At 41.7% G+C, this 12,313-nt stretch overlaps 1 protein-coding gene across 1 annotated transcript; it reads right to left on the minus strand.

Moving 5' to 3' along the window:
• Positions 1-431: 431 nt before the first annotated feature.
• LOC136577688 (microfibril-associated glycoprotein 4-like) lies at positions 432-11,474 on the minus strand. The gene is made up of 5 exons (XM_066577604.1): positions 11,347-11,474; positions 5,196-5,353; positions 2,577-2,673; positions 2,293-2,487; positions 432-840 (listed from the first exon to the last, which is right to left on the minus strand). Exons 1-5 carry the CDS (start codon positions 11,435-11,437, stop codon positions 572-574), a joined length of 810 nt encoding a protein of 269 aa, XP_066433701.1. The 5' UTR covers positions 11,438-11,474; the 3' UTR covers positions 432-571.
• Between the last annotated feature and the right edge of the window lie 839 nt (positions 11,475-12,313).

A 12,313-nucleotide genomic window follows, 5' to 3' on the forward strand; every position in this document is an offset into this window, starting at 1 on the left:
GTCCATAAAAGTCCGATCTATCAAAGTAGCACATTACTTATCCCGCACAGTGAATGTCGTCCGAAAAAAAAATAAAGAACGCCAAAAATGCACTTTTTCAGTTACCCTGTCTCCCAGAAAATCGCAATAGAAAGCGATCAAAAAGTTGTATGCATTCCAAATTAGTACTAACGGAAACTACAGGACATCCTGCAAAAAATGAGCCCTCGCTCAACTACGTCAACAGAAAATTTAAAAAATTATTGCGCGCAGAAGATGACTGCCAAGATACACAAGCGATAACCTGATGTAAGACGTTGTCACGAGAGACGTCAATATCTCAAGTGTTGTCTGGCTGGATCTGTTTTGTGTCATCCAAATCTACACATTATGTTTTGGAGGGATCGAAGAACACAGAGTTATGAATTGTTTATTACATTTATAAGTGCGATAAGTGAATCAGACAGAAGAATAAGCTGCTATATTAAGTGATGAATCCCCAAGATGTTCCATTGGTAACGAAGCCTAACATCGTCAAGAATAAAGACTCGTCGGTCTTGTCATCTGTTATGAAGATGGGTTCTCGGCGGTATTATGTTTTGCTGCTATCTCCAGATGTTTGTGCAATCTTCATCTCAGTCCTTTTTAATGAATAGTAGGCTCCTTTCCATGTGGCCCACACAAGGCCAGTGGCGTACTCCGTGGTGATTCCATGCTGATATTTCCCATTTAAATTGGCGCCGTGACATTTGTTGTACCAGAAAGCTCCATGATAGATCACTGCACAGTTGCCGACATATATATCTCTATCGTGGTCGTGGGTTGAAAATTTAAACTGGTTATGCCCCTGTAGAGGATTTCCTGTGAATGGAAACGCAAAATCATCAATAGAGATGATCCAAGTAGATAGCTCAGACGACACAATGGTAAATCCCCTTCCTGATTATTCTCTTAACCACTTATCAAACGTGAACATCCAACATGTCAAGTGGATACATCTACAGATCTCTCCCATAGAACACAGCCTCTTCATTTCACCACAAAGAACCTCAGGAATACAATCATTGGAATAAACTCCCTCTTCTCTAATCGCTCAGTTCCTTGGTGACATCTTGACACTTTTTGATTCTTGACTTTTTTTTTAATCTCAGTCGTGTTCCACAATAAAACTTTCATTTCAGAATTATTTTGGTGTTGGATGAGAAGGGTATTTTTTCTCCTTTGGGGGGAGCACCTAGTGAGGAGACTTATAAGGCCATCTGTGCCCCTCTGGGAAATTTATGTAAATGGGAAGATGGAACAATACCTCGGTAGCGCCAACTATTGGATGGCAGCATTCCTGCAAGTCAATGTCAGACCGCTTAGCAAGTCTTGCAACAATGAATGCGAATATGAGCCATAGCCAGTCTTCTCCATAAGGAAAGGATTAGCCATCCACATACTGCTGTTTGGGGTATTTGCTCCTCATCAGTGTGCAGTAGGTTTGCTAGCTTGGCTGGGGGCTCTCTCTATGAAGAAACCATATCCTTCCAGACCTATACATTAAAGGCCTCTCACCTAGCAAAGCTAGCAAACCTACTGCACACTAATAAGAGGCAAATATCCCCAAACAGCCGTATGTGTATGGTGTGTCCTTTCTTTCCGGAGAGGATTCCGGCTTTGGCTTATATTCCCAGTCATTATTACAAGACTTGTCAAAAAGTCTGACATTGTCTTATAGGAATGCTGCCTTCTGATAGGTGGTGTTGCTCATCCTGCTCTCCCAAACTAACATCCACCCCCACATCTGCCCCAGTGAGTGCTCAGTGAGCAGCAAACTACTTTCCATATTGCCAATGGATCTCAGTGCTGCAAGCTGCTCATTTAGATCCAGGATCTGGGCTTCCAAATGTGCAATGTGCTATAAAGTTTTATTCTTATCCACTGGAGTGGCGGTTCTGAGTTTACCCTTCTTCCTTGCAGTATTGGTCTGGAAGTGGACGGCCAAACGGAGGAGCAGGCGGAAGTCACTTTCCATACAAGCTTATCAAGACAAGGAAAATGAGACATTGGATGGACCACATGAAAAACAAATGGATCTCAATGTAAATTATGAAAATGCTAATTGGTTAGTCTTCTTTATGGCCATTGACACCTGAATCAGAGTGCCAATTTTGGGGGGCTCCCAAAAATAATATTATTATGACACATTTAGAGTTATTTAGGACTTCAGCACCTTTACCTGTGAACAAGATCATCCATAAAGACAACAGACACGTAAAAAATAAAAATGTATGAGATATTCTAATGGCAACCACTTCCTTCTTCACCTACCGCTACGTTTCTTTGGATCTCCCTCCTTGAATCCATCAATAAACAGTTCATATCCATCCTCATCAGGGTTGACAGCCAGAGGTGAGAGGGAGAAGGAGTCATAAGTCACATGTCGAGTCTCGTTATCAAAGTCCTCCATGTCGATGCGCAGGCTATACGTCTTCCTCTGGGTTAGGAGGAAAATGTTCTGCAAACCTGAGGAGATGAATGTACAGTGATGTGTAACCCCAAATGTGCGGCTGATGTAAAAATCTAAAGCCGAAGAGTGAGAAACAAGCAGTTACCCAGCCAATATTCTCCAGACACTCGTCCAAATCCCAGTTTATACTGCTCCCAACCCCGGTAGAAGTCCACACTGCCATCGAACCTCTTCTGAAAGACCTGCAAGAAGAGGTAGAGTCTGGAGGTAACCCTTCACAGTTATACATTGCACAATCTAGGATGATGGATGGATGGATGCATGATGGAGACTGCTAGGATCCATTTATGAAGGCTTCTGGACCCAACTGAACTGATGGAAGGTATCAATATTTCCTACAGCAGGTCCAATTGGATTATGATTCTTGTGTACATTTGTTTCCCAGTGAGAATGTTTGAGATGCTGGTAACATTTTTTGATAGGAGATCAGCGGATGGTGCATTTACAGGGCGACAATGACCAATTGGGAGTAATTTGGAGTAGATCATTGACTGATGAAGTCTTAAAGGGACTCTCTTAGTGGATTCCCATACAGTGGCTATGGACAAGGGATGTACATTACTGTGGAAAAGTTTTGGACAGGTGTGGAAAAAATACTGCAAAGAAAAAAAATACCTTAAAAAATAGAAGTGTTAATGGTTTATTTGTGTCAATTGCCAATATGGTAAAGAATTAAGAGAGAAATGTAAATCACATCAATATTTTGTATGACTGTCCTTTGCCTTCACAGCAGCATCAATTCTTCGAAGTACAATTACACAAAGTCAGAAATTTTGTAAGATTACAATCAGGTTTATGATTAACCAATCATACCAAACAGGTGATAATGATCATCATTTTCATATGTAGGTTGAATTACAGTCATTAACTGAAACAGAAACAGTTGTGTAGGAGGCTTAAAACTAGGTGAGAAACAACTAAACTCTGCAACAAAGGTGAGGTTGTGGAAGACAGTTTCTTGTCACAGGTCATACACCATGGGAAGACTGAGCACAACAACAAGACACAAGGCAGTTACAATGCATTAGTAAGGTTTTCCCAGGCAAATATTTCAAAACAGACTGGGGTTTCAAGATCTGCTGTTCAAGCTCTTTTGAAGAAGCACAATAAGTGAGCAACTTTAAGGACCGTAGACACAGTGGACGGCCAAGGAGACTTAGTGCAGCAGATAAACACACATAATGTTTACTCCCCTTCAAAATCAGAAGATATTCAGCCATGCCATCAGCTCAGAACTGGTAGAAACCAGTGGGACCCAGGTACACCCATCTACTGTTCAGAGGAGTCTGGCCAGAAGTGATCTTGATAGAAAATCCAAAAAGCCAAAAGAAACAAGGCCAAGTGACTGTAGGAACTGGGATGTATTAATGGCAGCAGGTACTCTTTACTGAGCAGTCAAAATGTAAAATATTTCTCTGAACCAGAAAGCAGTTTGTTCACCGAAGGGCTGAATAGCGGTACAATAATGAGTGTCTGCAGGTAACAGTAAAGAATGGTAGAGAGCCAAATAATAATGAGTGTCTGCAGGCAACAGTAAAGAATGGTAGAGAGCCAAATAATAATAATGAGTGTCTTCAGGCAACAGTAAAGAATGGTAGGGAGCCAAATAATAATAATAATGAGTGTCTGCAGGCAACAATGAATCACTATGGAAGTTCCTTGGAGTTTTGGGTCTGCATTTCATCAAATGGAGTTGGGGATTTTTTTAAGGATTAATGTCCTTAAAGCTGAGGACACCATGAATATTTTCCTATCATTCAATAGTAAAGCAGATACTTACCCACTCGAGATGAGCGAGCAAACTCGCTAAGGGCAATTGCTCGATCGAGCATTGCCCTTAGCGAGTACCTGCCCACTCAAGAGACAAGTTTTGGGTGCCGGCGCGGGGGAGCGGTGAGTTGCGGCAGTCAGCAGGGGGGAGCGGGAGGAGAGAGGGAGAGATCTCCCCTCCGTTCCTCCCCGCTCTCCCCTGCAGCTCCCTGCCCGCCCCCGGCACCCGAACCTTTTCTCTCGAGCGGGCAGGTACTCGCTAAGGGCAATGCTCGCTCGAGCAATCGCCCTTAGCGAGTATGCTCACTCATCACTATTACCCACCATTCAGTACCATCAGGGAAGCGTCTGATTGACTCCAAATATATTCTGCAAAAGGACAACGACCTCAAATATGTAGCCAATGGCAATCAGAACTATCTTCAGTGTAAAGAACAGGGAGTCCTGGAAGTGCTGATTTGGCACCGCAGAGGTCTGATCTTATCATCATCCACTCTGTCTTGAGACAGAAGTATTGGAGCGAGCCGACATCCACAGAAGATCTGTGCGTAGTTCTTCATTAAGTCTGCAGCAAGCTACTTGCCAAGTTCCTTCATAAACTGTGTGCAAGTATATCTAGAAGAACTGATGCTGTTGTGAAGGTAAACGGCGGTCACACCAAATATTGATGCGATTCGTATTTCTCTTTTATTCAGTCACTTTGCATTTTGTTAATTGACAAAAATAAACTATTAACATTTCCATTTTTTCAAATATTCTTAATTTGCAGTACTTTTTGCCCAGTATTGTATGCACCAAGATTTGGCCCCTTTATAGGATCATTTAGATCTTGGTGTAGATTTGGAATTGCTGATCTATGGCTGCTTAGACAGAAGCATATGTTTAGATATTAACAAGACTGACTCTATATGACAGTATGGGGACCGGTACTCACCGTCCAGGGTCCACCAGCACTGGTCATGTCACAATACACAGAGACGGGTGGAGAACTCGCCCCACCTGGATATATCAGGTACACACCGTCCGCTGTCAGACCCTGGGCCGACACATCAGAGCAGTCATAGGGGCGGCAGGAATCTATGCAGCCAACAACTAGGAGGAGAGGACACAGCAGGGGGTCAGAGTTACAGGTCCACAGCTGCCACATTGCACTTCTGAAACATTTTAGCTCAAATGCATAGCTGAGACCCCATGGAATTCAGCCACCCCCACTCTGACTAATTCTCCCCACAAAGTAAGGAAATTGTTGAAAATTGTGAGTTGTGGTCACTGGTTGGCTGCTCAATCATGTGGGCATTTGTGTGTATGAGTTGTGTCTGCTGATGTCATCAGTTTGTCTAGTTCTATACAGTATTTAGGGACTGTAGCGCTGTCTTTAAAAAAGTATATAAATTTTATGTTTGCTTATGAAATTTATGAGAATGTTTAAAATAATTTTGTGTAATCTCATTAATTTAATCCGATTTGATCTGCCACTACTCAAACCCAGATGACGCGTACGCCAACATGCCCCGAAACAAGCAACTGAGCTAAACCCAGAGTCGGGCGTTTGCTGTTGCGTGCTCTACGGATTTTTATACCTTCTAACTATGTTCTCTTGTAAGTTTAAGTCGGACAATATTTGGTTCACCCCTTGTGTATTACACTATTCTAGTTCCTTTTCCTCTTTGTCAGCACTTGGGATATTTAGTATGATTAGCTGCATTACTGAAGTCGGCTTTCTTTCTTTGGCATGAAGAGAGGGAAACCAACTGCTTTCAAGTGAACTGAACCAGGGTCGGCCTTCGGACAGATGGCACCCTGTGCAAAATTTCCTTTTGCCCCAACTCCTTTCACCACCACCACAGTGCACTAAAAAGAAAAGCTTACATTTATGTGAGGGTACATTAAGGAAATAAGATCTGTACTTACGATATACAGATAAAATTATATATACATTCATTTATATACATATTGTGGTAATGCAGTACCAAGAGTTGCCTGTAGAGGGCCTCGGAGTACAGATTACTGTGTTTGTTTCGTTAACTTGAACCTAAGAAAGGGTTAACACCTATGGGTGTGGCAGGTACTAACGTAAAAGGAGCAGATCCTGCCACACTCAGGGGAAGTTATAGCTCAGTAGAGCAGATAGAAAGCTAGCTACTAGCCACACAGGCAGTAAAGCAGCAACATCAGTAACTTGGTCCGGTGTAGACCACTTGGGCCTGTCACCTGTCTGATGGAATAGGACACCCTCCAGATGCCCTGGTGGGGTTAGTGATGGGGCCCTGTGGGTTTTAAACCCTGGACATTACATATGGACTGTATTTGCATGCTGTGCATACATTTTGCTGTGGAATAAATGTTGGCAGGTGCCAGATTTAAAAATAATGCAAGTCTTCTGAGCCTTTGAGGCATTTGTACACGTGTTGTGCCCATTTCCAGACCAAGAAGTCATTAATCCGCAGGCGAGTGACCCCACTTGCCACAATATATATACTTAGTGCCACAATCAGTTTTGGCAGAGACTGTTTACATTTACATAGTAACATAGTATGTTAGGCTAAAAAAAAAAAAGACACATGCCCATCCAGTTCAACCTACTACCACTCAATGTTGATCCAGAGGAAGGCAAAAAAAACTCCAACTCGGTCATATGGAAAACATCATTTCAAGACACTTAGACACCTTGAGGGGGTGAGGCCTTTCTCACTAATGAGATTTTAGAATAACCATTATTTTTTGAATAAACAGAACTGTGGTTTATATTGTAGCCCCGTCTTCCCCACATAATCAGATAATCTACTTTTCCAGTGAGGAGTGTTACATCTGCACTTTTAAAGAGTTTTTATAAATGTGGGGTTCAGAACTGAAAATGTTGTTTTAATATCCAAGGAAATTTTTGAGGAGAGAAAATAGATCTTTTCATCTGAAACAATTCCTCACTTGTGGCTCGAGTTGTACAATCTACCAGTTCGAATATCTGTGTAGCCTCAGGCAGGGGCGTAACTATAGGGGATGCGGTTGCACCCGGGCCCAGGAACCTTAGGGGGCCCATAAGGCCTCTCCTCTCCTCATAGGGAGCCCAGTACTATGAATAAAGCAATAAAGTTGGGGGCCCTGTTACAGGTCTTGCATTGGGGCCCAGGAGCTTCAGGTTACGCCTCTGGCCTCAGGTATATTTGGAGGACTATGAACGCCCTCAGGACCCTAAATAAACAAATACCGTTTTAATATCCAGAATGGATTTCCAAAAACAGTGTATCATGACATTTCTCCAGCGCTCATAACAAAGCCTCCTGTCTAATGTTTATTACACCGCTGGAGAAGGTCACACAAGGTCACTTTTCAAAACTCAAATCTAAAGAAATGTACTGGATACTTCAGCTTAACAGACTCGTGCCAAATAGTTTAAATGACGTATTAGAGAAAATCTAACATATAGTTTATATTTTCATTGTTTAGTCATTGTTTCTCTCACTTTCTGTTTGTACAAATCCCCATTTTCGAGTCCACTTTTTAGTCCATTTTCTAATTGTTATTGTAACTTATAGTATCTTAAGGGCTCATCCACACGGGCGACATAAATTTGACATGAGAAAATCGCAGCAATATCGCTTCGGTGATCAGCGGCAATAAAGTGACTTTGTGGCACCACATGCGAGAATTTTCAGGGTGAGGGGACTTAAAATATAAGCCTTATGCCCAAAATAATCCATAGCTGCAGAAAAAAAAGAATACATTACCTCTCCTCTCTGTGTCTCCCCTTAAGCCCCCTGGCAGTTGCTTGAAGTCTCCTGCAGAGGGTCTTCGAAAATCAATGCCTCCAGGAAGCTCTGCCCCTGATTGGTTCATGAGAGCCATGGCTCAGCCAATCAGTACCAGCATTCGAGGAACAAATCACAGCCATTCATTGAATCATTGAATGGTTGTGATTGGTTCATCGAACACTGGATCTGATTGGTTCACAAGCACCATGGCTCAGCTAATCACAGCCAGCCACTCCTGGAGGCGGTGATTTTGATCCTCCAATCCAGGAAGGGCTGGCAGAAGACTGAAGATAAGTGCCAGACTTGAAGAGACAGCGCCTCTTAGGTGATGTATTATTATTTTTTTGTTTTTTACTGCAGCTCGAGCTTAGATTAGGGCTTTGACAGTAGGATTTCCTACTGTAAAAGTTGCATTGCACCGCAAGAAAACACGGATGCGATGCATCACATAGGAAGACTCCATAGGAACACATGGGCTAGAAAAAAAAGTGCAAATTATGTCTGTATAGAGCATGATGCAATGTTGTAGTCTCACACTCCTCTCGGTCCTTTTGTCATTTTCCCCATATACGAATATTTTATTTTTTTCCATAATTTGTTATATATGATTACCTATAAACACAGATATTTTATGGTCTTATACATCCTTCTTGATTACTCCTGGTCGGTCCACATTTCCATTGATGATTTTACAAAATCAGTTATCTTGAGTATCATCACCAATCCTTTGTTATATTTTACCAAATGTTTTTGGTTTGACCACGTGGGTCCCAATAAATTAATCCCCTAAATTTTTGTTTCTGTATGTTGTACATTTTATAGTAATTTTGCTTTATATTATTTGGGTTTATTATGTTTTTTTTGTTAATAAAAGAAGGTTATAAATAAAAAAGGGTATATACAAGAAATATTATTTACTTCAGGATACATTGATTAATATTTTTTACAACCCATCGTGATCCCAGATTTATAACCACATGTTTATTAATTTTAAGATGAATTGTAATATAATAGCCTGTAACATTCTACTTTCAGCACGTGGCATAACTCTGAAACGCACACCGGGGGATGTGCAATACTAATGGTGGAGTAGTATTTCTGATAGTTGGAACGCAGGCTCACATTTGGGGCTTTCTCGCTGGAGCAACATGATCGTTCGTACACATCCACACTAACGAACATAATTACGATCACTCTGCCGCACATTACCACCAAATAGATGATATGATACTATATAGTGCCGGCCAGATGCTTCACATGTAATGAACTTGTGCTTGAGAAAGGAGAACTATAACTCCGAAATGCGTTGCATCGTCCTTGTACCTTTTTTGTTTTGTTTATTATATAAAAATAATTTACAAGTTGCTTGGAAGCGGCATCCTACCTTAGTGGGGCAGCGGCCAACAAAAAGAAGAGTAGACGGATTCAGACATGCAAATATATATATATATATATATATATATATATATATATTTTTTTTAATTATGTAATTCATTTATTTTATTTAAATTTTTTTTTTTTTTGACTCACTGACTCATTGACTGACTGGCCACTAATCTCTAACTTCCCGATGCCGTACAAACATGAAATTTTGCACAACCATTCTTTAGGTCCTACATAGGAAAAGTAAAGGGGTCACAAGTCGATTATTCAATGCTAAGTACAAAAGTATTGGCACCCTTGTGTAATGTACCAAATCTAATTCTCTAACTTTCCAATGTCATACAAACATGTTTGTCGTGTTTAGTGCTTATTTGTGATGTGATGGCTTTTGATGAGATTTGTAACTCATAGAGTTCATAAAATACACCAACAATACAGTTTAAAAGAGTTAAATGATAAATTCAGTTCTGCTACATCAGTATATTGGCTGTACTCCAAAATTTAATGCTAATTGCAAAAGTATTAGGACTAGGGATGAGCGAGTATACTCGCTAAAGCAGTACTCGTTCGAGTAATGCGCTTTAGCCGAATATCTCCCTGCTCGTCCCTGAAGATTCGGGGCCGCCGCGGGGTGGGGAGCTGCGGGGGAGAGCGGGGAGGAATGGACGGGAGATCTCTCTCTCTCCCACCCGCTCTCTCCTGCTCCCCGCCGTGACTCACCTGTCAGCTGCGGTGGCTCCCGAATCTTCAGGGACGAGCAGGGAGATACTCGGCTAAAGCACATTACTTGAGCGAGTAGTGCTTTAGCGAGTATACTCGCTCATCCCTAATTAGGACCCCTGGTTAATGTATCAAATCTAATTCTCTGAATTCCTGGTGTCGTACAAACATGACATTAGGCAGGAGCATTCTTTAGGTTCTAAATAGGAAAAGTAAAGGGATCACAACTTGATTATTCAGTGCTAATTGCAGAAGCATTGGCACCCCTGTGTAATGTAGCAAATCTAATTCTCTAACTTCCCGATGTCGTAAAAGTGTGAAATTTGGCCCAAGCATTCTTTATACTCTAAATACGAAAATTAAAGGGGTCACAACTCGATTATTCAAAGCTAATTGCAATGTAATGTAACTTCCCGATGTCTTACAAACATGAAATTTGGCAGGAGCATTCTCTAGGTCCAAAATAGGAAAAGTAAAGGGGTCACAACTCAATTATTCAATACTATTTGCAAAAGTAAGTGCACCCCTATGTAATATAACTTCTCGATACCGTACAAGCGTGAAATTTGGCGTGAGCATTCTTTAGGTCCTAAATAAGGAGAGTGGGAGGGGTGGCACATTCTGCAGAGAGACATCGGTACATGCAGCCTGAGGAGAATCTAACGCTCCTCTATGTTTATACATATTTTATTCCTAGATCCTATAAAGTAACCTTGACTTCACAAAATTTTCCATGCAAACAAAACGTAAACACCTGTATCAAATTAACTTGGGCGAAGTTGGGTATATCAGCTAGTGTTACTATACAGGCAAGCAACAGCTGCAGCGAGTGATGCTGTCACTGACTGCAGGGCATCAAGAGAAAAGGGGTGCAGGCGCTGCGTATGTACACTATCTGCTGATGTTCATCTAAATCTATTCGCTGTGTGATACTGTCACTGTCTGTTCCAGTACACGATTGGGTGGCACCAGCGCCACCTTTCATCTCTGGAGGGTCATGCGCCCTGTGTGGTTACACAGATCGCACACCCCAAAGGCCAACCATGGGCTGAACTATACCTACATAAAACTGCATAGGCCAGTGCAGTTGTGTTGCATTTTCTTTGCGGTGGAGGAAAGGAGTTTGGTCCCATATGTTATAGAATATCAGACCGGCGGTGAGCGGTGAGGTGCCGGTTTATTATGAAGTACATAGATAGTGATCAGCGAGAGGTTGCGGGAGGTGATACTCACTGTTATCTTTGTTTCTGTGACTGATATCCAAAGACTGATCACTGCTCCCTAGAAACATGATGATCGTGACGATGGCTGGGAAACTCCACATCTTCAGACTAATGACAGGAGCAATATGTGTTCAGCCTAGATTAAAGGAGACATGATGAAGGTAAGTGTCACCAGAAGCTGGAGGCTGTGCAGGAGTCCACGCGCTATATAATGAACAGGTTATATAATACAACTAGCTTACCCGTCGCGCGTTGCTGCGAAGACACACAGATTTACATTTGTTTTTATATATATAGATAACAACCAATCACAACGCAGCTTTCATGTTACCTCAGCGGTATAATATAAAACAACCAATCACAGCGCAGCTTTCATGTTACCTCAGCTTTTTAATATATAAGACCCAATCACAGCGCAGCTTTCATGTTACCTCAGCGTTATAAGAAATAGCAACCAATCACAGCGCAGCGTTCATGTTGCCTCAGCAGTATAATATATAGCAACCAATCACAGCACAGCTTTCATTTTACCTCAGCATTCTCAATATCCAGCAATTGTCTTGCGAAACGTTCGGCGGATGCATCATTTTGTAGTTGAACACTCATCCCGTTGCTCGTAATGCCTTTTGCTTTCATGCTTGAGATGGAAATTGAACGATCTAAGTCTGGGGGGCATAACTGTCGACGATGCCCGCACGCGCGCCACCTATCGTAGGATAGTTGTACTATGCCAGTAATCTTCCCAGGAGTGTACTCAGCAACTTCCCAATGTTTTATGGTCATTGGATGAATGGTGTAGTAATGCATAAAGGACAGACATACATTCATTTTTATATATATAGATGGTACCTTATAGTTTATATATTGTAACATCCGGGATTAGGCACTCACCTCGGTACACCATCTTTTCGCATACGGCACACACAGTAAATTGACTTCCACACTGAAGTTTCTTTCAGTTAGACTCCTGCCAGCTC

Source organism: Eleutherodactylus coqui, chromosome 8 (genome assembly GCF_035609145.1).
Source record: "Eleutherodactylus coqui strain aEleCoq1 chromosome 8, aEleCoq1.hap1, whole genome shotgun sequence".
In the NCBI taxonomy this organism is placed as follows: domain Eukaryota; kingdom Metazoa; phylum Chordata; class Amphibia; order Anura; family Eleutherodactylidae; genus Eleutherodactylus; species Eleutherodactylus coqui.